Below are 26,369 nucleotides of genomic sequence, written 5' to 3'. Positions count from 1 at the left end.
CTAGGACAGCCTTGAACACATATTATTAAGAATATTGGAATCTGGCAAATCTGAAACCATTAGGAAAAAAATGGCGTGTCACCTTATCCTTCTGAAAAAAAAAAAAAATCAATCAATTATAATTATAAACAAATGACTGTAAGATGTAACTACACTGAGCAATCCAATGCAGTTTATCAACATGATTTTTCATACTCCTTTAGTAAATATACTCCTTTAGTATATAAAAGGTCCAAAAAAGTACAGCAGAGAATTCCAGGTCCTTCAAATTGCTTTGAGGTTTATTACTAACCTGATTGAATGGGGTTTGAAAAAATATTCTATACAATTAAACATTTATAATAATAATAATAATAATAATAATAATAATAATAATAATAATAATAATAATAATAATCGTTTTCAAATCAATCTGCACAAGTATGCACGGTTTGAAACAGATTTTATTTTCAAACGCTTTTTCTAGATTGTTAGTTTGATCCGCTGCACTTTCCGTTCTACGTCATTTGGGGTTGACGTGTGTCTTGTTCCTGCACAGTCAATAAACCTGGTGTCAGTGTAGAACACTTTTCAGATTAATAAAATAAAATAAAATAATAATATACATTAAAAAGAATATCCTACAGTCATGGCTGCGGACTGGGAAGAAATCAGGCGTCTGGCTGCAGATTTTCAAAGAGCACAGTTTGCAGACACTGTGCAGCGGTAATAACTTAATCATTAGTACTGTCTATATTTAAAATATGATCGTTTTTTTTGTTCTTTTTTTGGACATGACTTTTCTTATACCAGTTTTTGGAAACTGGAAATTCTCTTGTTGTTTTAATGACGTGTGATGCAAACTGTCTTTAATTTATTTTCTGTTTGTTAGATTTCAGCAGCCAGAAGGAAGAAAAAAAAATAGAAAAAAAAAATACGATGCAACGGTTGGGCAGCTGTTCACAGCTGTCAAAAGTCGTATTTGATAGAAGATAATACAAATAAATGAGTAATAATGCAGTTTGTCAAAACCTAAAAGGTGTCGACCCAGGGGACTTTTTCGACCTGAAAAAAGAAAAGGAGCAGGGGTCACAAATGGAGATTAGACAAAGGGGCTTTCAACTCTCAAGACCCACTTGTTCTCTCTTGCTTTCAATGCTTTAAGCCTGATATCTGCTATTAGTTGCTGTGTTGCTGTTATTATTTCATGTATTATGCACTTTCCACTGTATTTAATTTATTATGCTTTTTTTTTTTTTTTTTTTTTTACTGTCTGTCATGTATTATGCATTTCTCTGTATTTAAAGTATTATGCAACTTGTAAAGCGCTTTGTGATGGTGGTCCACTATGAAAGGCGCTATATAAAATACAGATTGATTGATTGATCGATTCAGAACAGAAAATATGTGACACTTTTTTTTACACAGAGAATTGTGGGAGTCTGTAACCAACTCCCCAGTAATGTTGTTGAAGCTGACACACTGGGATCCTTCATTCAAGAAGTTGCTTGATTAGATTTTGGGATCAATAAGATACTAACAACCAAACGAGCAAGATGGGCCGAATGGTCTCCTCTTGTTTGTAATAATTGATATACAGTCGATTTATTTTGGTTAGCTGCCGATTAAATTACAACAGTACTAATTTGCCTAGATAGTATTGTCAAAGTAACGCAATGAGTTTAGTAAAGTTCTAATGAAAGTCAATATTTAATAGCTGACGCTTCATTATTTTGTGCAATTGTAATGCAATTGTGCATTTTTGTCTTAGATACCAGAACAAAAAGTAATTGCAACGTACCAGTTATACTTTTAGTGTGTTACATACTTATTAAAGACCAATCTATCCACACACCTGAGTGACAAAATCCAAGTTGTAGAATGTAATAGAAAATTGTCATCGCATCGAAATCAACCAGTAATTCAAATCAATTTACTGGTAAAAGTTTGCTGCATAAAGTAAAGTAGACATATTATTATTATTATTATTATTATTATTATTATTATTATTATTATTATTATTATCTCCTCTACAGGTTATCAGAACGAAACTGCATAGAAATAGTTGCAAAGCTTATTGCAGAAAAGCAGATAGACGTGGTACACACTCTGGATGGTAAGGAGTACATCACTCCATCACAGATCAGCAGGGAGATCCGTGATGAGCTTTATGTACATGGAGGTAAATCATTACTATCTCAGCAGATTGGAGTTCTCTCATCCCTGTCATTGTGCTTAATAGCAAAGTGTGTTTTATCATTTAGCTAAGTAATACAGGTATAAGTGAACTGTATATATCTGAAAGGACATCTTTCTAGTGTTGAGCGATTCTTTTTAGAGAGAAAATTCAGATTAGGGAATACAGTAAATAGATCTGAAAGATTTGCTACTTAATAATGCAGCATCCTCCAAAATTTTATTGTATTTGCAGAAAATAACTGGCAATGTTCTTTGAGTTGAAAATTGTACTTGTTTAATAGACAAGTACAATTTTAATATTTTTTCCCTTTTTTTCAAAAGAGTTGCTGTCTTCAGTCATAGTATTTAAATGTAATCATGGTGCTCTTTAAGGAAAATGTACTGTTCATTTGAATATCCTCTGTGTACATGTGTCATACTTTAAATCAGCTTCTTTTCTTTATTTACATTTTTTTTGTTTTCTTTGAAGGTCGGATAAATATTGTGGATCTACAGCAGGTTAGTGGTCTTTTTAAGGACCTCTTTGTCCATTTACTACATTCAGTGGTAAAAAAATAAGTGTATTTCAACTGCGGGCCACAATTTGTGTCCAACACATTCTTTTGGTCGAAAGAGTTTTCAGTGGTGGTTTTCAGCAGATTTGCATTTCCAGGAACACCGGTAGACTATCTTGATGGACATTGTTGTTTGTTCAGTCGCTGCGTTATCATGCCCCTTGTGAAGTCCCAACAGTCCTCCAGGCTTCCTGTGATTGTTGCTGAATAGTTACACAACTCTTACACAGCTTGTATACAGTAGGACTAGACAACTGCAATCTTGGTGTGCCATTCCATTTCAGATTTAATAGGTGGAATAAGGGTCTAATTGAATCAGTTTTAATAACTAAGGACACAGACCTGGAATAGAAATGCTGAGGTTGCCCAGTCCTGGTCTAGTTTATCACATGACCATCACATTTTACTTGGTCTCAAATTTTATGCCCATTTAATTACATTAGTTTATTGTGAGTACAGTTATTTGAGGTGTACAATACATATGTAGTGTTCTTGTTAAAGTGTGTTTATATCACTCAATGTGTTTTCAAGGTCCCTGTGTTTCTTTATGCAACCTCTGGAGGTGGAATGCCCGATGTGCTGGAAATGAAGCAATGAGTGATCTGTATTTTATTTTTTTGACTTCTAGCTTTGAAAAAAATACCATTAAATTTGATATACAGACTTTCCATAACATGTGCATCTTTTAAACATGAAGTGTGAGACCTATCAAATGTAGTTTGAGCAGAGTTATGTCTTCAGTAGTTACGTAGATCATTTAAAACATGCTGTTTTATTTATTCTTTTACTTAGATTACAAATGTGGATCTAGTTCATGTTGAAAGCAGAGCCAGTGACATAGCCAAGTCGGACAAAAGTATCCAGCTGGTACTGGGGCAGTTAATTGATGAGTGAGTATTTGTGTGACTCTTTGGTATTGGAACACCTAAGTTAATAATAAATGATTATTTATTATTATTATTATTATTATTATTATTATTATTATTATTATTATTATTATTATTATTATTATTTATTTCTTAGCAGACGCCCTTATCCAGGGTTACTTACAATTTGTTACAAGATATCACATTATTTTACATACAATTACCCATTTATACAGTTGGGTTTTTACTGGAGCAATCTAGGTAAAGTACCTTGCTCAAGGGTACAGCAGCAGTGTCCCCCACCTGGGATTGAACCCACGACCCTCCGGTCAAGAGTCCAGAGCCCTAACCACTACTCCACACTGGATCTGGACATATCAGATGCTACAATGTATTAATATCACATGTATTCTGTTTGAAGTATTGCAGTATTAAGTGCTTGTGCTTCATAATTAGAAACTACCTGGACCAGCTAGCGGAAGAGGTGAATGACAGACTGCAGGAAGCAGGCCAGGTGACTATTGCAGAGCTCTGCAAGTCTTATGACCTCCCTGGAGATTTCTTGACAGAGGTGAGCACAAGTAGATTGTTTATGTTGGTGTTTTCCTCTGAGAAGAATCATATTTCCAAACTCATACAAGCAACATTCGGCAATATAAAGTTCAGATATAAAAGCATGGTTGGATATACTTTCTAATTCTGTCGATTTATTTTACTAATAGAAAAATGTTCCACTGATATGCAAAAATATGTTCGACAGGGTTCCCCAGTATGCAGCTCCCAGTTTGTAGAGGCACATGCTCTCTTAAATGTATTTGTTCAAATAGAATTTGAATTCAAGCAAATACTGGAATTCTTTGCTTGATTGTCCTTGCTTTAGGATATTATACGGTTTAATTTAAAATTCTCCTAAAAGTAGAATGTGAATCGAGCCTCGCACTCTAATGTTATCTATGATTCTGTACTGTAACTTGAAAATGTTTAAGTAGGTTCATTATATTTGGTACCCACTGTATTCTACAATTGTTGGTGATGGTGTTCAGTGAACATTGCCTGTTCCAGTGCTACATCATTTTAGCTCTGGTCATATCAAAGATACAGACCACTCATTTTCAGATGAAGTCTGCAGTTGTATTCTATAATTCTTTCAATACAGTTCCTTTACAGGTGGTGTCCAGCAAAAATGAATTGCCACATTGTTTTCAGCCCTTGGGTAACTGTTCGGTTTGATGTAGTTTTTCCTAGACTGCTCTTCTGCATTCATCGTTCTCTTTTCTGAGACCTCTTGAGGTCTTTAGCGTTGAAAGAGTTAATGCACAGCTGCAACTCTGGACATCTGCTTATGTGAAAATAAATTAATTAAACACTGCCATAAATGTGTCAGACTTCTAACTCTAGGAGTATTGTGGTTAATTAAGCAAAATTAAGAATGTTCAAATGTTAAATTATATAAAAATCATTAAAAAATGATAGAAAAAAAGGCTTTGTTGTTTTAATTACATTCTATGGCCAGCAGATGGCAGTACTGAGCCTTGGATCTTTACGCCCATGTACAGTATATGTTTGCAGCCCTGCTGTCTTTGTGATAATCCTTTCTGTACTTTAAAACAACAATTTGCTATTGACTCTTGTGTGGCAACAATGTGCATAGTTTCTACTGGATAACACCTCTACAGGAACTCTTGTGCATATTGGTTAAAAATCTCAAGGCTGATACATACATACTGTATGTGTATGTTTAGCATCCTTTCCTTATGAAAGCAGTGGGCGCAGTTCCGTTTCAGGATGTTCTTGGCCAGTGAATACCACATAAAACTTTTGTGATTGATCCTCGTGTTTCTAGGCACTGTCTGAGCGTCTTGGCAGGATCATCCATGGCCAGATGGATCAGTATGACAGAGGGGTGATCTTCACTCAGGCGTTTGTCTCTCGTCACAGAGCCCGGATACGTGGGCTTTTCAGTGCAATTACAAGGTAACGTACTAAACTGTGGTGATAAAGTTATTTCTAGGCGGTATTCTAGTAAAACTAATTAAGAAATTAATACCTACACAATCTATTCTGCCTGTCATAAAATGTATATATAATATTGTTTATTTCATGCAAAAGTATATTATTTAATGACTGCTCATGCTGTTGGAAATGAATTGTTAATAATAATAAAATAGTGATGGGGTGAGGAGGGTATAAGTATGTTTTTTTAATTAAAACACCATGTTTTCACTTAAAATGTTTTGCATTTGTAGACCAACCCCAGTGAGTAATCTGATTACACAGTATGGATTTCAGGAACACCTATTATACTGTAAGTATCTTATTATAGATATTATATTGTGACAGGGTAGAGGCCCTGCATGCTGGGGGCATGTCTGTTTTGTGGCTGCTTTGCACAGCCACAATGAGCCAGGATCAGATTCACCTGGCTCTAATTCAATTAAGTACACCTGCCTGTAATTAGCAGACAGGTATAGAAGCATATCAAAATGTTTGGTCTGTGTCTGTGGTAAGGCTAAACCCCAGCATACACGAGGAAACATTTTTCTTCAAAAATTGTCAAGGAAACATTGTCGGGAAACTTTTTCAAGCAGCACATGGTCATTCCTGCTGCACGCTTCAAAATGGATGAAGGCCTTATTGCATTGAGTGGTTCTGCACTTATAATTGCATTAAAAAAAGACAGGTTTTATTAACCAAACGTAAACAAACAGCATCGGACTCATCAACTTTATTTCACTTAATCGCCTTAAAATCCCTGTTTACATAATCATTTCTGTTAATAGTTATAAACACTAATCTGGAGCACGTTCTTTGAGAACTGTGCACATAAATATTAATGCATGCCCCTGTCATCTAGCTAACACCAGTAGTACTATCTTATTTTGCTATGCTAATTCTTATGAATGTGCCAGTCAAATAAATGTGTGACAGGTAAATACATCACGCATGAAATGTATTATGAAGTATAACTTAAATATTTTAAATAAACTACACTTCTTATGTTACATAACGTTATATTAACTACTGCTAGGCTAAACAGAAATGTAAACATTGCACTAATGTAGGCATCCGTAGACTGCAGAAGTCTGTAGAAGTCACCGTCTTGCAAAGTCACATGACTGATGAACTCAAGCTCACAGAGTCTCTCCTGATTGGCCAAAGGAAAAATGTTTCCTAAAAATGTTTTTCAAAGTAGAACCCAGGTGTTTCTGGACACACGGAAACAGCCAGCATATACAAGGAAACATTGCATCTAGAAGCATATTTCCTTGTGTATGCTGGGCTTTTAAGGCCTGAGAAGAGACCTGTGTGGTGAGACCTGGAAAAGTACTATACTGTACTGTAAGTTAGGCTTTTGTTTTTTTTGTTTTGTGTTTGTAAATACAACTAAATATACCGGCACGGTCCTGTTTTCATGTAACCTGTTGTGGAAGTACTTCATTTTACACAAGAAAGTGTGGAAAGGTCCAGAAAATGGCAATATATTATATAAGCAAGCCTATTTCTTTTGTATCTCTCATTTCTCTAATGACACTTAACAGAGACTGTTGTTTTTTTTTTGTTTTTTTATCAATCATGCCAGCTGGTTTCTTAAAATAATCTTGTCATTTCCCAGCGGTTCTGGAAGATTTTGTTAACAGTGGACGTCTTAAGGGATCTGTGGTTGGGGGCAGACAGGACAAGGCTGTCTACATCCCTGACATCTATTCAAAGACACAAAACAACTGGATTGATGCTTTCTTAAAGCAGAACGGTTATTTAGGTAACTTCTGTTCTTTGTTTATTTTATTCATTTCATTTAAAACGACTAAGAAACAACTTGGGCTGTTTGAAAGTCAGTGATAAGTATACATATTCATATTTTAAACTCTCATTCCCACTTTCAGTTTGCTGGATTTCGGATCTATTTGAGTTTTGGTGTAATTATGGATCATGTGTTTTGCCTTTTTCTGGCACAAGTGCTATTGGACAGGATTTTTGTCTAAAGCATTTATTTGAATAAAATTGACTTGGCTTTTGGCCACGTGGCTAGAAAACAAAAATTAATCCTGTATGCTAAATTCACACCCTGATGGGAACATTTTTATTATATACTATCCAGACTATTAAAATGGGAATACTTTCGGTGCTAAAGTAATATTTATACAGCACAAAACGCCATTCACTTCAAACTCTGGTGGTGTTGCAAAAAGGCATATGATTTGGATACACTATGATTAGAGGTCTACATAATTCGCGATTTTGCAAAAATCGGGAAATTGAGGGATCACTGCGAAATTCACCTCTTTAGGGGCTAATACATACCAGACTAGTACAGAGAAGAAAAAAACAAGAAACATCATTTAAATGAACTACAGCACACTGCAAGCGACGCAAACTACGTATCTTAATTCTGTAGATAGGCTTTTTTAAAATTATTCCTTCGCTGTCCTGTGTGCATTGCACTTGGGCAAAAAAAAAAAAAAATAACATCCTCACACAAATAACATTTCAAACAAAATACTCCAAAGTGGTTAACTTTCTTGTTTACTGTTCACATGACAACGATGTTTTAACCAGCCTATCCGTGCGTTTGTAGTGGCTATTCTGTGACCTGTACAACTGTACAGTAGGAGGTGGGACAAAGTCAGTGTTGCATTGTTATTTTGATTTAGGCTTCTAAAAGTATATTTCAGCTGAGGATCGTGTCAACACTACAATTGTATCTTGTAACAATTGTAAGTCGACCTGGATTAGGGTGTCTGCTAAGAAATAAATAATAATAATAATCAAGAACTTTTCCCAAAGAAACTTTACATACAGATGGAGGTAAATTGTTTTGCACATCTTGTAATGTGACTTTGGAGAAAATATGATTGATCGCTATTTAGATTCAGAATCACACATTGAACAAAAGAATGCTGCAGAGGCTGCTAAACAGAACGTAAAACAAACAGCTTTCAGAAAACAAACTTGAAAGTCAGTGCAGACAAAAAGTATTCCTGTCGGTTGTATCCAAGTTAAATCAGTACTACAGATACGATCTGGCACAGCCACCTCACTTCAAACAACCTGCTGCTTACTTTTTAAATGCAGTTAGAATTTTAGACCCGAATAGCCATGTTTTCTTTCTTTTTACTCAGTACTAATAAAATAAATTCCTGGATGGGATAAATAACTGAAAACAAACATGCTACATATATGTCCTTTTTTAAAGAATGCCAACCGAGTTTTGGCACTGTTTCTAATAGATCTCCATATCTGTATAACTTGGCAAAGCTTTGCCTTACACTTTCAACCAATTCAGTGGACGGTCTCAATGTATGGGCAAGTCTTCACACCCCAGAGACAGAGAATGTTGGCAGCAACTGCTGGGGGATGTTGCATGCTTGTCTTTAACAAATGACAGCACTCCTTTATAGTAAGGAGGCAAGTACCAATATTTTTAGGATTCTATAGTGCTATGAAATATTATCTACTTAGGTGTATTTAATGTTTAATCAGGTCCGCAAAATCCTAATTTTATTCCATAACCTACCCTGGAAAAATATTTAAATTATCTGCAATTTAAGTAGACCCCTAACTATGATGCCCATATGAGAAAGTCTCTTTCTTTTGGTGAACATCGTGTAAAAATTGAGAAATGTATTGTCATCTAATTTATGAACCATGATGTGTAAACAAAAATCTGGATTATCTTGACAAATATATTGCTGTGTTGCAAGCAAAACGTCCTACAGCAAAGGTAAAATAATGTGTTTCTTGTAAACACAGCTGAGGTTTTCTAGAACACTTTAAAACAGAGGTGCACAGTGGTTATGAGGCATGTCTGCAGATCTATAGAAATCGTATACAGTTATTTTTTAGTGGCATGCCTGTAATTAAAATTAAAATGTATGATCTTTACTTACAGAATTTGATGCACTAACTAGGTTAGGAATTCCTGACCCCACAAGTTACATAAAGAAAAGGTACAAATCAAGCAAACTATTATTTCTGAGGGCTGCTTGTGTTGGCCAGAGCATTGTGGATCAGGTGGAGGCTTCTGTGGAGGAAGCAGTGAATTCAGGAACATGGACAGATGTGCAGGTAAGAACACAACAGTATTCAGTAAACGGTTATACGGGTGAATTCAGGAACATGGACAGATGTGCAGGTAAGAACATGACAGCATTCAGCAAACTGGGGTATACCGGTGAATTCAGTTGCTCTGAACTGTGGTGGATCTAATTATTGCTATCATTTTAAAGTAACTGTTTTTCTGTGTTTGATCTGCCTCTTTAGATCTATGTCTAACTTAAACCTTGACTTTGAGATAACAATGGAGTAATACGGAACTGGTAACCGCAACCTTTTACCTTTTGTTATTATTTATTTCTTAGCATACGCCCTTATGCAGGGCGACTTACAGTCGTAAACAAATACATTTCAAGAATCACAGTACAAGTAATAATACAATTAAGAGCAAGATAAATACAATGACTTTGGTTCAAGCAAGTACAAGTGTGACAAAAAACGATTCAATAATGGAGCAGGTAACAGTGTCAGTGATGGTTGCATCAGGATATAATTAAATACAAAATACTACAGATTAAATAACACTTGACAGATTACAGTAATATAAAGTACAGGATTAAATGCAGTAAAATAGGGTGCAGATAAGAGCAAGTAAAGCACATTTAAGAAAGAGTGATGTGTCCAGAGGGAAAAAAAGAGGAGTGTTCTACAGGTGCTGTCTGAAGAGGTGAGTCTTGAGGAGGCACCGGAAGGTGGTCAGGGACTGGGCAGCCCTGACATCTGTAGGAAGGTCATTCCACCACTGCGGGGCGAGGGTGGAGAAGGAGCGGGCTCTGGAGGCAGGGGAGCGTAAAGGAGGTAGAGCCAGTCTTTTAGTCAGGAGGAGCGGAGAGGTCGAATGGGGGTGTAGGGAGAGATGAGTGTCTGGAGGTAGCTGGGTGCAGTGATGTAGTTTTTACTATTTACTAAAAAGTAGAACATCTGGCCAGTGCATCTGATCTTCAACATCTCTTGTTTTTTCAGTTTATATCAGTATTCAAGCAGAATTTTTGACCAGCCTATCTCTCCTTTTTGTTTTTTCATAGTCTATGTTGCCTAGCTGTCTTTCCCTGGAGGATACAGGAATTTTGCTCAATCAAGTTATGAGAACATCGAACATACAGTCTTCTGCCAGGATTTTCAGTGACACCATTGTCGTCAGTGAGAAGTTCATTAGTAGCTGTACTTCCCTTTTTGACCCGTTAATGCGTGGAAAGGCTGAAAAGGTACCAATAAAATATTTTGCTTTCCTAATTGTTGTTTTTTTCGAATGTATCTATTAACAGGACTGTTGAACATGAACTGTTTGAAATGCATTCTTCTTTGCTGCAGTTTAAGGGTGAAATGGTTGAACTTTTAATGGAAGAGCACACATAAACATTTTGGGGTTTTATGAATTCTGATTAACACCTGTAATTAAAATTGTTTTGTTATTACTTCTTAATGTGGGTTGTATATGTATGTCATTCATTAGCATACTTTACATGAACACGTTTTTTAACCAGCAAACTGCTGGAATTCATTGAAAGCCCTTTAAGCCTCGGTCAGTGGTGGAATATGTCTGCACTAATTTCACTTTTCAAGGTCGTGCTATTTAGACTTAAGAAATTGCTGTCACATAGAGAAACATTGTTTAAACAAAAAATCAATGCGATGCATGATTTTATGAACATATCTGTCAGTAGTTATTTCTGGCAGTGTCTTGAGTGTGATTTGATTCAATCCTTGAATGCATCCATCTTCATTTAATAGCCATTACTCATGTTCCACTTGTTTACTTCCCTGCTGCATGGCATTAACTCATACTGGTCAGTGGGTATATCCATCCTTATTGTTCATGGTACAGTGTGGATGCATTGGTTTAGTTTTATTCATTTAAGAACGGCTCTTTTTCAGGAAATAAAGAGCAATCCAGTGTTTGTGATCTCTGAAGATGACCTTAAACAGGCCTCTGTTGTAGTAGAAAATGCTGCGTTTTCTAAAAAGGATAAGAGGGACGAAAGAAAGAAAAAGGCATCAGGTGATATGTACTTTAACTTATCAATGTCCATAGTTTTTTTTTTTTTGTTTTTAGTTTTTTTTCTCACTTTGCTTGAGAATACTTTTGGTTAAAATTGAGTGAAAATCCATCTGTTATTTCCTCTTTGATTATTTGGGTGTGTGTTTTTTCTTTTTTAATTTCGTTTCATTTTTTTGACAGAGGGTAGTGGAAGTGTAAAAGGCGGTGGTGGGGGAAACGCCAGAGAGATCCGAATCAGGAAAACCAAAAAGAAGGGAAGAAAAGATGACGACAGTGATGATGAGACAACTACCACCACTCAAAGTGAGTTTCGAAAGCATTGGCGTTTTTCTTGAGCTTTTGTATACAGTAATGAATGCCAGCAGTGCAAGTACGTCTCAAGTGCTAAATTGTTGGAATATAACTGCTATTTTATGGTCCAAGAACTTTAACTACAACAATCAATTGTGAATATGTATCCTTGCTAAAGTTAATAGAGGAGGATGCAATATGTACACAGCATAAGAACGACTGGAATTTTCACAAATCACATAACTCTGATTGTTGATTCCTCATACTTTATTTATAATGATGTTTATAGGAAGACAAATACAAATGAAAGACACTCACAAAAAATGTGCCTAAAAGCAATGAATGGGACCTTATGAATAATACTTTTCTTATAGTATTGATGACAGTCTTTCTATTGCAACTGGTGGGATCAGTTTGATGCAGTAAAAAAGATGGTTATAGCAATCATGTATGTTCATGATGTCTGATACCATACACGGGCAAAGCAAGATCTGTTTGCTTGCTTTACTTTCAGCAAGGTCTTTTTAAGGTAACTTGGTTCATTAAAAAAATAAATAATAATATGTAAATCTCATCTAAATGTCATGATCTCATTTACTCACTTTCCATTGTGAGGTTTTAGTAGAATACACTCTTAAGCTGCATCCACACTGGATGCGAGCGACACAAGCAAATCATTTAGAAGCCACTGCAGTCAAATGGGAGTATCCACACCAGCAGCGAGCAACACGAGTGACGTCACTTTGAGAGAATTTTGCGTCGCTAAAATATAACTTGTTTCTATTTTTTTTTTTTTTTTTTTTGGTCGCGCGACTGGAATGAAACTGACCAATCAGAAGCAAGGTTAACACACGTCAAACACACTCCTCAAAACAAGTCATGCCTCAAAACAAGTTAATCCTGGATGACGAAAAGCTAATTTATGAGGTGCAGCAGTATCCATTATTATATGATTGTAAATTGAACGACTACAAAGACATCCTGAAGAAAGACAGTGCCCGGGTGGCTTGCAGGTGGTGCATTAGCAGCACCGAGACATTTTCTTTCTGATTATGCAAGTTGCATAAAAATAGGTTTATTAATAAGCAAAAATAAACCGGAGCATAAATGCAGTCTACATATCCAGCATTTAAATGAAAACAGTGCACTTTTTCTGGCTTTTAAAAATGACACAAAAAAGGTCCCGCATTCACACAGCTTGAACATGGACCTAATTTTAAGCTATGTTGTTTTGTTTTTTTTGGCTTGCTTGTTTTTATGATAAATAACGTTTTGTTCACTGAATTGTTCTGTGGGACAAATCCGTGACAAGAAGGTCTTTACATATTATCGAGGTCCTACTACACTATACGTTGTAAAACAAAGCCAGCAACAGGTTTGTATTCTATGGGACACATCCCAACATTACCAAGCTCATACATATTCTTGAAGATTAAGCCATATTTATAAAGCATTTTCTGTCAAGTCACCGGACTGTTTTAAAAGGAAAAACTAAATAAAAGTAAATAATACTACAAGGTAAGTGATGACCTGCGCATAACAGATTTTAATAATAATATTATTATGTATTATGATTATGTAGTGCTTAACAACAACATAAACATCATCATAATAATAATAATAATAATAATAATAATAATAATAATAATAATAATAATAATAATAATAATAATAATAATAATAGTTGCACTTTAAAATACTTAAAGTTAATAAACAAAAAGGAACCAAGTAGGAATTTGTAAAGAAACACAATTGAGATTGCAGTAAGTTGTAAATGTATGACATTGAAATAATTTTGTTGAAAATATCAGTTCAACTATACTACTATTGTCCAGGCTTCAAATCAGACTACTACTAGTAGTACTGGTACCACAAGAAAAAAAAAATACTATGACTACAACTGTACAATTACTACTAACAATAATGATAACAATACAACTGTTGGATATATAGGGATGTTCAATAACTCTGATGTATAGATTTTACAAGTCCAACCTTTATTTTACAACAGAGTTACTGGAGGTCAGGGTGGTAACCTTTTATCAAAAACAAGCCCTGTTTTGTAATGGGACAGCCCATCTCTAGTATGTCCAATAGGAATGCACAGGCGGGGTCATGCATTTATTTCCAGTCTTTTGGATCGTTTCCAAGTCCCATCTGGTGTGGATTGACATTCGGTGACTTCGCTCGCATTGCTTTAAGTCGTGTTTTAGCTGCAAACGTTCTGTAATGTTATCAGCAAGCTGATTGTGCTTTTTTAAAGGTCGCAGTAAACAACAGGAAGTACCATTTATGACTCAGGGAGACATTGAAGAAGTGTTACAGAAGCACGTCCAAGACTGCCCTGAGGAGATGCTATCTGAACTCGCAGAGCACTTGATTAGGTAATGTTTCATTCTTAACATGTATCTGAACTCACACAGCACTTGATTAGGTAATGTTTCATTATTAACATGTATCTGAACTCACACAGCGCTTGATTAGGTAATGTTTCATTTTTAACATGTATCTGAACTCACACAGCACTTGATTAGGTAATGTTTCATTTTTAACATGTATCTGAACTCACACAGCACTTGATTAGGTAATGTTTCATTTTTAACATGTATCTGAACTCACACAGCACTTGATTAGGTAATGTTTCATTTTTAACATGTATCTGAACTCACACAGCACTTGATTAGGTAATGTTTCATTTTTAACATACCGTTTTTAACAGTATTTAAACTTGGTTGCAAATATTGCATCAGCTCTGTTGCACAGAAATTTTTTTAAAATAATTTTATGAATAATTTGATCAAAAATCACTTATTTACAATATAGATACTTTACCTGCACAAACCTCCACACTTATTAAATATTCTACTTTCTATTCTGTTACAAATAGAAAGTGGAATGGAAATGCATAAGAAAACAAAACCTGTTTAAAAAATGTACTACACTACTTTTGGAACCCAATAAATCAGCTCAAATGCAACATTGTTATTAGGAAGCTCAACATTTCTTAAACATAAAAAGGTTCTATATTATTCTATATTAATACTGAAGCACCAGCAATCTATTATGAACTCCTGGTTTGCAGGCCACTGACTAAAATGTACCAGGAGGTGGTTCGGTCAGTCTTCATGTCCTCCACCAGCTCCAGTACTGGGGCTAGCAGGAAACAGACTGTGAAAGACCTACAGGAGGAGATTACTAACCTCTTCAACAACATCAGGCTCTTCGAGAAAGGAACAAAACTTTTCTCAGGTAATATTGGTCTTCTTCTAATTTAAAACCACTGAATTATAAAATACTTTATAATTTTAAATTTAAATACTTTAAGGATAGGTTAATTTCGTGTTTCATGGTAAAGTATTTAAACAGCACTGTTACCTCGTGTAGCAAATTGATCTATCCATTTCTAACACGATTTATTGCACTCACTTCGCTCGATGTACATGTATAAATCACCGGAATACGAAGACGATTGGAGAGTCTACAGGATGTTAGTACTTACCAAATATAGCCTTTCTGTTTCACATTAACTTCTGTTACTATATGCAGCTAACCTCTCCAAAAACATATTGAAATAATGGTATACAGTACTGTATTCCTATACCTCTGGCAAGACTGAAGCACATATATTGTTGAAAATGAAAATTACTAAAACTGTGGTTTTAATTTTTTATTTATTTATTTATTTTGGCATTTTAGTTATTCAAACCAAGGTTAGGAATAGTCAATGCAGTATGCTACTTTTATGCCGAGTGAAAAGGCTAGGACAGCCAGATTAAGTTCAATGAACACAAGCAGCAGAATGAGCACAGATTAGAAAGCAGTGCATTTATGTGAATGCTAGATCTTGATTTGTTTTTTTAAATAATGATGGCTAAAAAAAGAAGTCTGATTGACAAGACAAATATGCCTTCATAATGTGTAACAGTTATTTAGCTAGTATTTGTTTCACATTAGAAAGCTGTTTCAGTTAATGGCGACTTTGAAGGCAATGCTTGGTATTGCATCAAAGGGAGCTGTAATATATATACACACACACACACACAGTATTAATTTATAAACACACTCATAATAAAAGAATAAAGATATTGGAGGGGGGTGGGGGGTGCAGGCTACATACTATCTTATAATTCTATGTCACGTGGTTAAAGCTGTTTGTTGTGTTGCTTAGTAATATTGGTAGCACAACGTGTGATTGTGTAGAAATTGTTTTTTGAAAGAATTGCGTAACAGAAATTTGGGAGTTGTTTGTGGACCACCTGGAGTTGACTCTCGGACCACAGGTTGGGAACCACTGCCTTAGCAACCTTTCATGCTTTGTCCCATAAAATTACTGGCTAGTTACACAAAGAGTTTTACTCCTGCTATAATACTGATACAAATAAAGGATAAAGATCTTGAAAAGGAGCATTCCTCCTTTGTAAAAGAAAATATAAAGCTGTTTAGCTGCCACTCTAAACAATCATTTTATATGGCAATTATTACATTATCAGTCCTACAGTGCAATGTAAACTATAAGGTCCATAACCCTAGATGTTCATTATATTTCTAAATGTATGTGTGGATTATTTCAGAGAAAAGAGTTACTGCATGTTGTATTTTTTGTTGTCTTTCAGATGAAACACAAGCTAACATTGCAAAGCATGTGCTGAAGACAGTGTGCACAGATATAACCAACCTACTCTTCAATTTCCTGGCTGCAGAGTTAATGATGGCTGTAGAAAACTACAATTCCATAACAAATGAGGTGTGGGGAGCACCGTTTCATTACATATTTTCAATCAGTTTAAAATGATGAATCCAATTACTGTCACAGCTGTCTTACTAATGGGGAATTGGCAAGATTAAAACCTCTGATTTATGGTTAGAGGACTGAAGGGGTGATTTGATCTACTCCTATACCCTTGTGGGATAGCTTTTTAAGAGCACAAACCTCCTTTCTGTGGTTCTCTCAACATTTTCTCAGAAGTGTTTGATGCAGTCTGGTTGGACTACCTGCTGCTGTAAAATCCTCAAACAAACCCAAACTTCATTTAAACTTTTGAACAATTTTATTCTGTACAGCACTTTTATGTGACATACCATGTCATATTTTTTTCAGGTCAGAATAAAGATTTTAGGAAAATTGCCGGAGGAAACTAAAGGCCCTCTAACGAAGCTTCATAATTCTCTAAATGCAAAAGTAAGCTTTTGATTATCTCAGGTTGCATATTGTTGTAAGTGTATATATTTTGTTATTTTTATAGAAATTAAAATGGTTTATAGTAGAGATTACCCTGATCCACCCACCCTCTGAAAGACTTTTGACATGTTTCTGGGCATCATCAGAGTACAATTTATGAAATAAAAAAATAGATTGAAGTTTTTAGTAGTAACAAGTTTTGGAACCACTATTATATTCTCATTGTTTTTACTTTGTATATAAATGTGTGTACATAACATATTCAGAGTTTGTAGTTTATTTTTTATTTTCTTTATGTAATGTTTTTTTTTATTGTTGTTTTTTTAATATTTAGAGCATAGAAGATTTTTTGACCAATTTGGATTCTGTGGCAGAGGTTTGCGGAATTTTGCTCAAGAAAGGAGACAAAAAGAGAGAAAGGTAATTGTATTATTTGAACTGCCATAGTAAAACTATTTGAATAAGCTTGTGTTTAATTTAGGTAGAGTTTGCCTTGTCATATTTCCTCTAAACTACTTTATCTGTCATTTTAATCTAAGGTTATATAAAATGTGACCATCCCTTTCTCTTAGCCGCTAGGAAAGACTTAAATGTTTTTAATTGGATTCTACATTTGAAATGGTAATGATGATAACCCAATTACATTAAACATTATGGAGTTATAGAGTATGAATTATGGAGTTCAGTTGTAATTGGCATGATACTTGCCATATATATATATAATGTGTGTGTATATATGTCTGTGTGTATATATAGTGTAATTATCTGAAATTATATCTGTTCCTTTTTTATTTTGTAGACAAGCTCTCTTTCAGCATCGACAGGCTTTAATCGAGCAGTTAAAGGTGACGGAGGATCCTGCCCTGGTTCTCCATCTGACCAGCGTTCTCTTGTTCCAGTTCTCTACGAATTGCATGCTTCATGCACCAGGGCGATGTGTGCCTCAAATTATTGCAACCCTGAGTACCAGGATCCCAGAGGTATGCTTCACAGTCACCTGTGTATTGTCTTCCAAAGGATGACACACGTCAGGGTTTATATACAGCTGTGACCAAAAGTATAGCTTCACCCTACAGAATGAAGCCTTCTAAATTATGTCACGTTAACATATTACTAGGGCTGTCAAGCGATTAAAAAAATTAATCGCGATTTAAAAAAATGAATCTTGGTTAATGTCGGTTTGAATCGCATACTAAATTGATACAATTACTATATCCATCTAATTTAAATTTGTTTTATTACTGATGCTGTTATTATACTTAACTGTAAATAAATTGTTTAAAATGTATTTATTTAAATGTTAGCTTGCGTGGTTCAGGGGGCGTGGAGCTGGGTGCTTCCAATCTTTCAATCTCCCAATTTTCTAATTTCCTGTTAATTAGCATCTATTTTCTATTTAAGCCCTGATCACCTGCACCTTTTCTGTCTAGTGTTTCGTTTTTGTAGCAAACGCTCAGACGCCGTCGTTTCGTGCTCCACCGCTAAATATCTAAACTTCGTTGCCTCGCTCTGCAGGTCATTTCTCTGCACAGCGCTGCCAAGATATATTATCAATCATTTTCCTACCTGCTCAGGTGATCCTTCTTTTCAGACAGCGTCTCTTTTCGGCTTCAAGAGCTCCAACGTTTGTGTTTCCTGTTCCATCCAGCAACAGCGCCGTTCAAGCGCAGCGTCATACTCAACCTGTCTGCAACTTTTTCAGAAAGATTGGTCCTCTGCTAAACTTTCAAGCTCCTTCGACAAGACATCGACATTCACGTTGTCAGCGATTGCCCTACTTTAAATCTATTAAATCCACCATTAAGCTTTGGCTGCGGAATCTCTCTTTACTCCTCGCCTGCAATCAGACGCCCCTCCCCTGCTCCAACAGAGCCAGCACAGTTACCGTTCCATCGGAAGATCCTGCCCTGGACCTCCATTAGCTACGTTCAACCTTTTAAAAGACGTATCCTGCCCACTTTAACCAGTGTCGGCTCGTGGTTTGACTGGTCACAACATGCTCCAACGATAGTGCTGCACTGCAACTTTTCCACCGGCGCCTTACAGACCACGGTTACCACGGTAACGCCGTCATTGAGTGACTGCGGGGAGTGGTAAGTTGTCATGGTGACCAGGCAGCTTCATCAGGCTCTGCGTGCTCTGTGCTTCAGTACTGCTGTCTTCCGGCTTCCTGTTGCTGCGCTTTCACAACTGGTGGAGACGAATTCAACGCGCCGAATCATGACCTCTAAGTACTGCGTTTACTTATTTATATACATGACTAACTGTCCTAACATCTCTAGAACATTTATTATTTAAATCTAAGGGAATAAGCAAATGTTGTTCTACATAGACAAGGATTTTAATCGTAATAACTTCATAGATTCTACCCTGCTTCACTCAAGTCAATGGTTTAATTCCAATCATAACCTCTGGATGGCAGTATAATACCACAAGTTCTCTCTCTATATATTAAACGAGTTTGGTATCGCTACGAAGCTCGGACACTACTGCTTTTCTATTTATTCTCGCAGTTATTCTCGGGAGTTCCACTCCTGCCTCATCCTTTGTCTATCTATATCAACTGACATTCTTCAATTTCAACTCTACCTGCCCCCCCCCCCCCCCCCTACCACCCTTCGAGGACATGGTCATGAAGCCACGCACTTGTCGGCTTTCTGAGATGCTCCGAATCTACCGTCACATTAACTTCCAGCTTCCCTGCACCAGGCTTCCATCCCAGTGACCTCTTCCTGTTCCCGGATTCGTGCTTCCTCATCTGGCTTCTCTCCTTCAAACCGACAAATTTCACCAAGGCACTTTATTCAACCTTCAAGTTTTCATTTCAGCAACGTGAGCTGCCAGTCAGAAACGGAAACCATGTCCTACAACTATCATCATTTCAGTCAAGTGTCCTCCTACCCTGCGATTAGACAATACACTCAGACTGTTCCCGACCAAATCAATAGATTTTGCAATAGCCTCAGAGCAACGCATTCTTTATCCTCTCAGGTTCTACAGCGGCCTCAGCTCTATGCATTCTTCATCTCTGGCTTTGTCTAAATCACTTTTCACTCAAAGACCAATATCCACCGCATTCAGCAAATCTCTGTGCTCTACAGCAGACCACCACACTACCGATGGCAGTCCACCGTTCACCATTACAGATCACTGCTTCAGCAGATCTCTGCGCTCTGCAGCAGACCACCACACTCTACCAATGGTAGTCCACCATTCACAATAACAGATCACTGCTTCAGCAGATCTCTTTCTGCAGCAGACCACTGCTCATCATTGACCGCGCTTCATCGTTACTTCTTTAGATCTCTGCACCGTTCAGCAGATCCCGTCCTCTCTGTTAATTGCTCCTCACTGCAGCAGATCTCTGCTTCCTCTTCAGATCTACTCACTATTATAGCATGCAAAGTTGCTTTAGTTTACAGTTTAAATCTGTACCTGCACTACTCCAGAGCTTCCAACGCTTCCGCTTTCCTCCAATATGCAGATCACCACAGCATTCCACAACCAAGGCTAATGCTAATCCCCATCTAATCAAAATACGAGGTGCTTGACCTTCTCAGCAATCTATTCGGATGTCCTCACATCCTCTCAAATATTACAGCATTAATGCATGGTGAGAGACGTGGTATGAGACTGGAAATCCGTCTTGATTATGAGTTAAGGAGTTCCACTACTAGGAGAATGACTGGAGTTGTGAAACCCAATCTCTGAACGTGAGTTCACCTTTTCCATTTCAAGCGGACAGGATAGTAGCAGACCGCTGATCGATCCTGTATTAACTAACACATAGGATGGTCGACATCTCCTCTCTTCCCTTGTTTCCAGAAAATGGAGCACAAAGGGTGCTGAGCTTCCCCAGCAGTCAATTTACAATGTTCGTTCAGTTCCAGCCGCTACCTCAACCCTCAATTCCAGCTCCCCTTCGGCCTCTACTTTCGGTATCCAAGTTCCGTCAGCTGGTCCCGTCTGCTGCCCCCCCCCCCCCTCCAGACTCCCCAGCTTCATCAGCTGCTATTTGACTGAATCCTACTCTCAGTAACCTGCTTCAATCTGCTCCGCATTTCATGTCTGCATCCCTCGCCCTTCTTCGAGAGCTTCATATTCGACAGCTTGATCAGCGTGTTCAGCCTTCTGTGCCCAGAATCAGATTCATCCTATTCCTTCAAACAAAACCAGATCCTGGCTTTCATCATCCATGGTAGGGATTCTCTCTCTCTCTCTCTCTCTCTCTCTCTCTCTCCCCCCCCCCCCCCCATTTTCTCCATACCAGCAGTTCGCCTGACCCTTCGTGAGATTCTTAAGAGCCTTCCCTTCTGCCTCCCCTTCCCGCCTGTCTACATCAATGAACATTCTCTGTTTGCTCATTCTACTCTTCGGAAATGCCACTTTACCCCATACAAGGATCTACCTATGGAGATCATCTGCATCTGAGCCCTCTTCTGTCTTCTCATGAGCTCATAATCCACAGTTTCTTCTACTTCTAATTTTACTCCATCATTCAGTTGTGTACCTCCACGACGGATCCATTTCAGCGTGGTCACTTCATTCAGCGGTCAAGCAGAGTCCCCTATCTGCCCATTCTTTTCAATGTCAAGGTATTTCTCTGCATCTCAGCCTTCTTCAGTCTCCTCAGAACTCGAAGTTTCTTCTGCTTCTAATGTACATCATCATTTGGCCGTACCTCCAAGATGGATCAATTTCAGCATGGTTAGTTCATTTAGCTGTCAAGTAGAATCCCCTATCTTCCCTTCTTTTCAACATCAAGGTATCTCCCCAGCAAGAAACCTTAACCCCCCCCTCCCCCCTAGACCCTCAGTTCATTGATTCCTCTCACTCCTATCACCTCTCATCGCTGGTTCTCAACCCACCTCTCCACCCTCCAGAGCAAGCCTCCTTCCTCTACCCCCCCCCCCCCCCCCCCAAGGACCCTCAGTTAATTGATTCCTCTCGCTCCTATCATCTCTCATCACTGGTTCTCAACCCACCTCTCCACCCTCCAGAGCAAGCCTCCTTCCTCTACCCCCCCCCCCCAGGACCCTCAGTTAATTGATTCCTCTCGCTCCTATCATCTCTCATCACTGGTTCTCAACCCACCTCTCCACCCTCCAGAGCAAGCCTCCCTCCTCTACTCTACCCCACTCCTCGGATCACTCGTCACTGGATCTCAACCTACCTCGCCTCCAGAGCACGCCTCCCCTACCCCACCCCCCAAATCATTCTGTAGGCACAGCCCCCTCTGCTGCAGGGGCCAACATCAATCACAGTCAAATCATGAGTATGGGGAGTTGGCCCTCTTCTGCAGTGGATTCTTTCATAAAGTTGCAGCCCATTTTAAAATCGCTAGCATGCCCGGAGTGGGGGCTACCTGTCTGCCGGAGCCACCAGAGGTTTTCCCCTAATTGGCCTCAAGGGGTTTTTTCCTCTCCACTGAGCGGCAGGTATACACATAGTCGCATCCTACTAACAAATTACTAATCTCCCTCTGTTTGTCCTGTTTGTCCTTCTGGTCTTTTGTTTATGTTATGCGTAGGCATGTACTGTCTCTTGTTTGTCGCACGGTGTGGGAGTTTTCGTGAGGTGCCGGGGGTCCATCCTTTGGGGGGCAAGTGAGTCTCACTTCCCCGACCTCAGGGCTAGGCATCCGCCTCCCTTACCTTCAGGGGGGTTCTCACCATGTGAGTCAGAGCGGACCCCCGGCCAAACTCTGTCCTGTCGCAGCTCCTGCGCTCATCTTGCCTTACTCAAGGCTCTGTTCTATTCTGCCTCTCTTTCAGGACGTGGTCACTCGTGCTGAGTCCTATACTAACCTCAATGCTTTGTCCTTATTTCAGGTCCCAGGCAGCGTGACGTCTCGGCCTATCAGGGGTTTTACGAGCGCCTCTTACAGAAGTCTCAGATGCTGGGTACCTCTCCAATCTCCTCTCGAGGGGCGGCTTTTCAAGTCATAACCCTCATTAGTGTTTTCGGTTGCTGGGTCCTCTGCCCCTGGGATGTGTCGGCATCGTCGCCCTCAGTCAGCGACCTCTTTTCTATCCTGTCCTCGATTGCTGGGTCCTTCGCCCCTGAGATGTGTCGGCATCGTCGCCCTCAGTCAGCGATCATCTTGTCTATCTCATTTCGGTTGCTGGGTCCTCTACCCCTGGGATGTGTCGGCATCGTCGCCCTCAGTCAGTGACCACCTTCTGTCCTACTAACAGCTCCTTGCTGCTTCTTCTGCCTTACTCTTCAACCCAGCTCACGCCCCGTGAAATGTTAGCTTGCGTGGTTCAGGGGGCGTGGAGCTGGGTGCTTCCAATCTTTCAATCTCCCAATTTTCTAATTTCCTGTTAATTAGCATCTATTTTCTATTTAAGCCCTGATCACCTGCACCTTTTCTGTCTAGTGTTTCGTTTTCCTCCTCCTCCCCTCCTCCTCCTCCTTCTTACATGCCTTCGCATCGGTCGTCTCTGGGGGGCAAGTGAGTCTCACTTCCCCGACCTCAGGGCTAGGCATCCGCCTCCCTTACCTTCAGGGGGGTTCTCACCATGTGAGTCAGAGCGGACCCCCGGCCAAACTCTGTCCTGTCGCAGCTCCTGCGCTCATCTTGCCTTACTCAAGGCTCTGTTCTATTCTGCCTCTCTTTCAGGACGTGGTCACTCGTGCTGAGTCCTATACTAACCTCAATGCTTTGTCCTTATTTCAGGTCCCAGGCAGCGTGACGTCTCGGCCTATCAGGGGTTTTACGAGCGCCTCTTACAGAAGTCTCAGATGCTGGGTACCTCTCCAATCTCCTCTCGAGGGGCGGCTTTTCAAGTCATAACCCTCATTAGTGTTTTCGGTTGCTGGGTCCTCTGCCCCTGGGATGTGTCGGCATCGTCGCCCTCAGTCAGCGACCTCTTTTCTATCCTGTCCTCGATTGCTGGGTCCTTCGCCCCTGAGATGTGTCGGCATCGTCGCCCTCAGTCAGCGATCATCTTGTCTATCTCATTTCGGTTGCTGGGTCCTCTACCCCTGGGATGTGTCGGCATCGTCGCCCTCAGTCAGTGACCACCTTCTGTCCTACTAACAGCTCCTTGCTGCTTCTTCTGCCTTACTCTTCAACCCAGCTCACGCCCCGTGAACCATGATGTTAAATAAAATATCAAAATTATGTTCATCATATTATGTATTTTATTTTATTTTATTTTTTTAATTGTCTCACACAATTCTAGGTGATGCAAAACTTTTGGCCATAGTTGTAGAAACTGATTTTTAACCTTTATGGATAAGTGTTTGTCACTTTTAGATGTTACAAATTTCTGTTATTCTACATATTGTGAATGTGACACCGGTTTGAGTAAACTACTAAAGGCTATATCGATCCAAACTTATGGATATCGTGTTGCTTGCCTATCTTGTCTTGGGGACCGGCATGGAGCGTTTGCATTGGTCTTTGCGCTCCTGCAGGTTAGGGTAAAGTATCAGCTGAGGATAGTTCTCCTGGCTGTGCCACAGCAACCCCTACTGGTGCTCGGTCCAAGCGGAGCCCAGCCATATGGATCCCCCAGCAGGGGATAGTAAATGTTCAGATTGAGTTATTATTAAAATATTGTAATTTTTAAATTGATTTCTGTTCTGTTCTACTCTAGGATCAGCACAAGCTTCTGTCAAAGTATCAAGGTCTGGTTGTGAAGCAGCTCGTGGGCCAGAACCAGGCGGCCAGCCAGACAGGGGGGGACTCTGAGGAGAAGCAGGCTGAGGAAGATGCACCAGATGCAGTTCGGAAAGAGCTGCTCTCACTGACCTCCGAAGTGAAGGACCTTGTCCTGAGACCAAGGAAAACATCTTTAACTGAGGAGTGAACTGGTTCCATATTTCAAATATAAATGAATAAATCCGTCCATTCATTTAATAGATTATGCTGTGGGGAACTATTAACCTGATTACCAACAAATTGCATACAAAACCATGATTATCTTCTGCCACGTGTATTAACTTGTCCTCTCTCTGGTATCTACTGTACTGTACATTACAAATTTAAAAGGTTCATATTGTTTTACAATTTTACAGTAAACACCCCCAGGTCAGTTTGTTATAATAGTGGCAGTATCACTTGTTTCTGGCGTATACCAGTAGCATACATTGTAAAACATTAGAAAGCTTTAATTATGATAGAGCCACAACAAATCTGTAGTCAAGAACCCACAGTTTTTATTTCTTCATTATTTTTTTTCTCAAAACACTATATAATTTTAAAAAAGTTTGTGTTCTATTTAAATTAATTAAAAAAAAATAATAATGGACCATCCAGACTTTAGGGTTGTTTTTCTTAACCCATATTGCAGCTAACATTGTTTTGGGAACTTTTTTGTTTAATTAAATGATTGACCAAAATTGTGTGTTTTGCCATCAGTTGTTTTAAATCCAGTCATTATTTTATCAAAGCATATTCTAGCGCAATGTTTCTCAAATGTGGCCACAGTGGGGTTCTGTACGGCCACAGCATCCCAAGTCAACCTTTACCATAATCCGCGCTGCTATCCAGCTTTTATTCAGCGCAGTTCATGCTGCTTGCGTTCTGATTCCTCATACTACTACTGTTAGCTGCTACTGGCCAGCATTAATGTCAGTATAATCACTGCATGTTGATTGGCCGAGGATTCATTCTGATCAGATTTTATTTTGGCATGCTTCACAAATCTCTTCCCGTTTCAGTGAGAGAAGACTTTTGTAGTGCAACGTGAAAACAACAGTAATGGAGTAATAGTTACTTTAGTGCAGAGAAACTGTGAACATTCGAAAGAACATTGCTGCACGTGATTATGCAAGCGTATTATTCAGAAATAAAATTTTAAAATACTTATCCCAGGATTTTGCATCATTAAGCAGTGACATTGACCCTATAACTCTTAATGCACATCCCCTGTGAATTATTACAATTCTGTCAGCAACTGTGTTCAATTTCTTTTCTTCTAAAAATTACCTTTTTACCTCAGACTGGTTCATAACAAAGTCAGAATAGCAGTAGGTGAATGAAAAACTATCCAATTAGAGGTAGTTTATCTTAAGATAAACAATGCCTTACGGGATAGGACCTTGCTGTATAAACTCCAATATAAATGCGTCTCTAATGGTAACCAGGAGCTAATAGGGAGCCGATATGTTTCCAACAGAGAGGCTGAACTTGAGTGAAACAAATAGGAACCCATAACTAACACAACCCATAAGCTAAAGAATGTGTTATTATGAATTGAATGCATGTTGAATGGAAATTAGATTGGGAAGACCGT

The 26,369-nt window shown here is 38.5% G+C and overlaps 1 protein-coding gene across 1 annotated transcript; it reads left to right on the top strand.

Annotated features, from left to right (window-relative positions):
• The first annotated feature begins 484 nt into the window (after nucleotides 1–484).
• LOC117411088 (E3 UFM1-protein ligase 1-like) lies at nucleotides 485–25,473 on the top strand. The gene is made up of 19 exons (XM_034018175.3): nucleotides 485–705; nucleotides 2,016–2,161; nucleotides 2,648–2,676; nucleotides 3,525–3,622; nucleotides 4,055–4,169; nucleotides 5,442–5,572; nucleotides 5,845–5,903; nucleotides 7,212–7,358; nucleotides 9,489–9,664; nucleotides 10,678–10,857; nucleotides 11,528–11,651; nucleotides 11,832–11,954; nucleotides 14,206–14,326; nucleotides 15,025–15,191; nucleotides 16,556–16,686; nucleotides 17,041–17,121; nucleotides 17,456–17,541; nucleotides 17,921–18,101; nucleotides 24,729–25,473. Exons 1-19 carry the CDS (start codon nucleotides 629–631, stop codon nucleotides 24,939–24,941), a joined length of 2,385 nt encoding a protein of 794 aa, XP_033874066.3. The 5' UTR covers nucleotides 485–628; the 3' UTR covers nucleotides 24,942–25,473.
• The last annotated feature ends 896 nt before the right edge of the window (nucleotides 25,474–26,369 follow it).

The sequence above is a fragment of the Acipenser ruthenus genome, chromosome 6 (genome assembly GCF_902713425.1).
Source record: "Acipenser ruthenus chromosome 6, fAciRut3.2 maternal haplotype, whole genome shotgun sequence".
In the NCBI taxonomy this organism is placed as follows: domain Eukaryota; kingdom Metazoa; phylum Chordata; class Actinopteri; order Acipenseriformes; family Acipenseridae; genus Acipenser; species Acipenser ruthenus.
The sequence above is the reverse complement of the archived record's forward strand: the minus strand, read 5'-3'. Positions and strand labels throughout refer to the sequence as shown.

Excerpts from the sequence above, each read along its gene's own strand:
- LOC117411088 (XM_034018175.3), top strand. The coding sequence starts at position 629 with ATGGCTGCGGACTGGGAAGAAATCAGGCGTCTGGCTGCAGATTTTCAA. Across the intron at positions 11,652-11,831 it reads AAGAAAGAAAAAGGCATCAG|AGGGTAGTGGAAGTGTAAAA; the intron begins GTGATATGTACT and ends TTTTTTTGACAG. Across the intron at positions 17,122-17,455 it reads ATAATTCTCTAAATGCAAAA|AGCATAGAAGATTTTTTGAC; the intron begins GTAAGCTTTTGA and ends TTTAATATTTAG.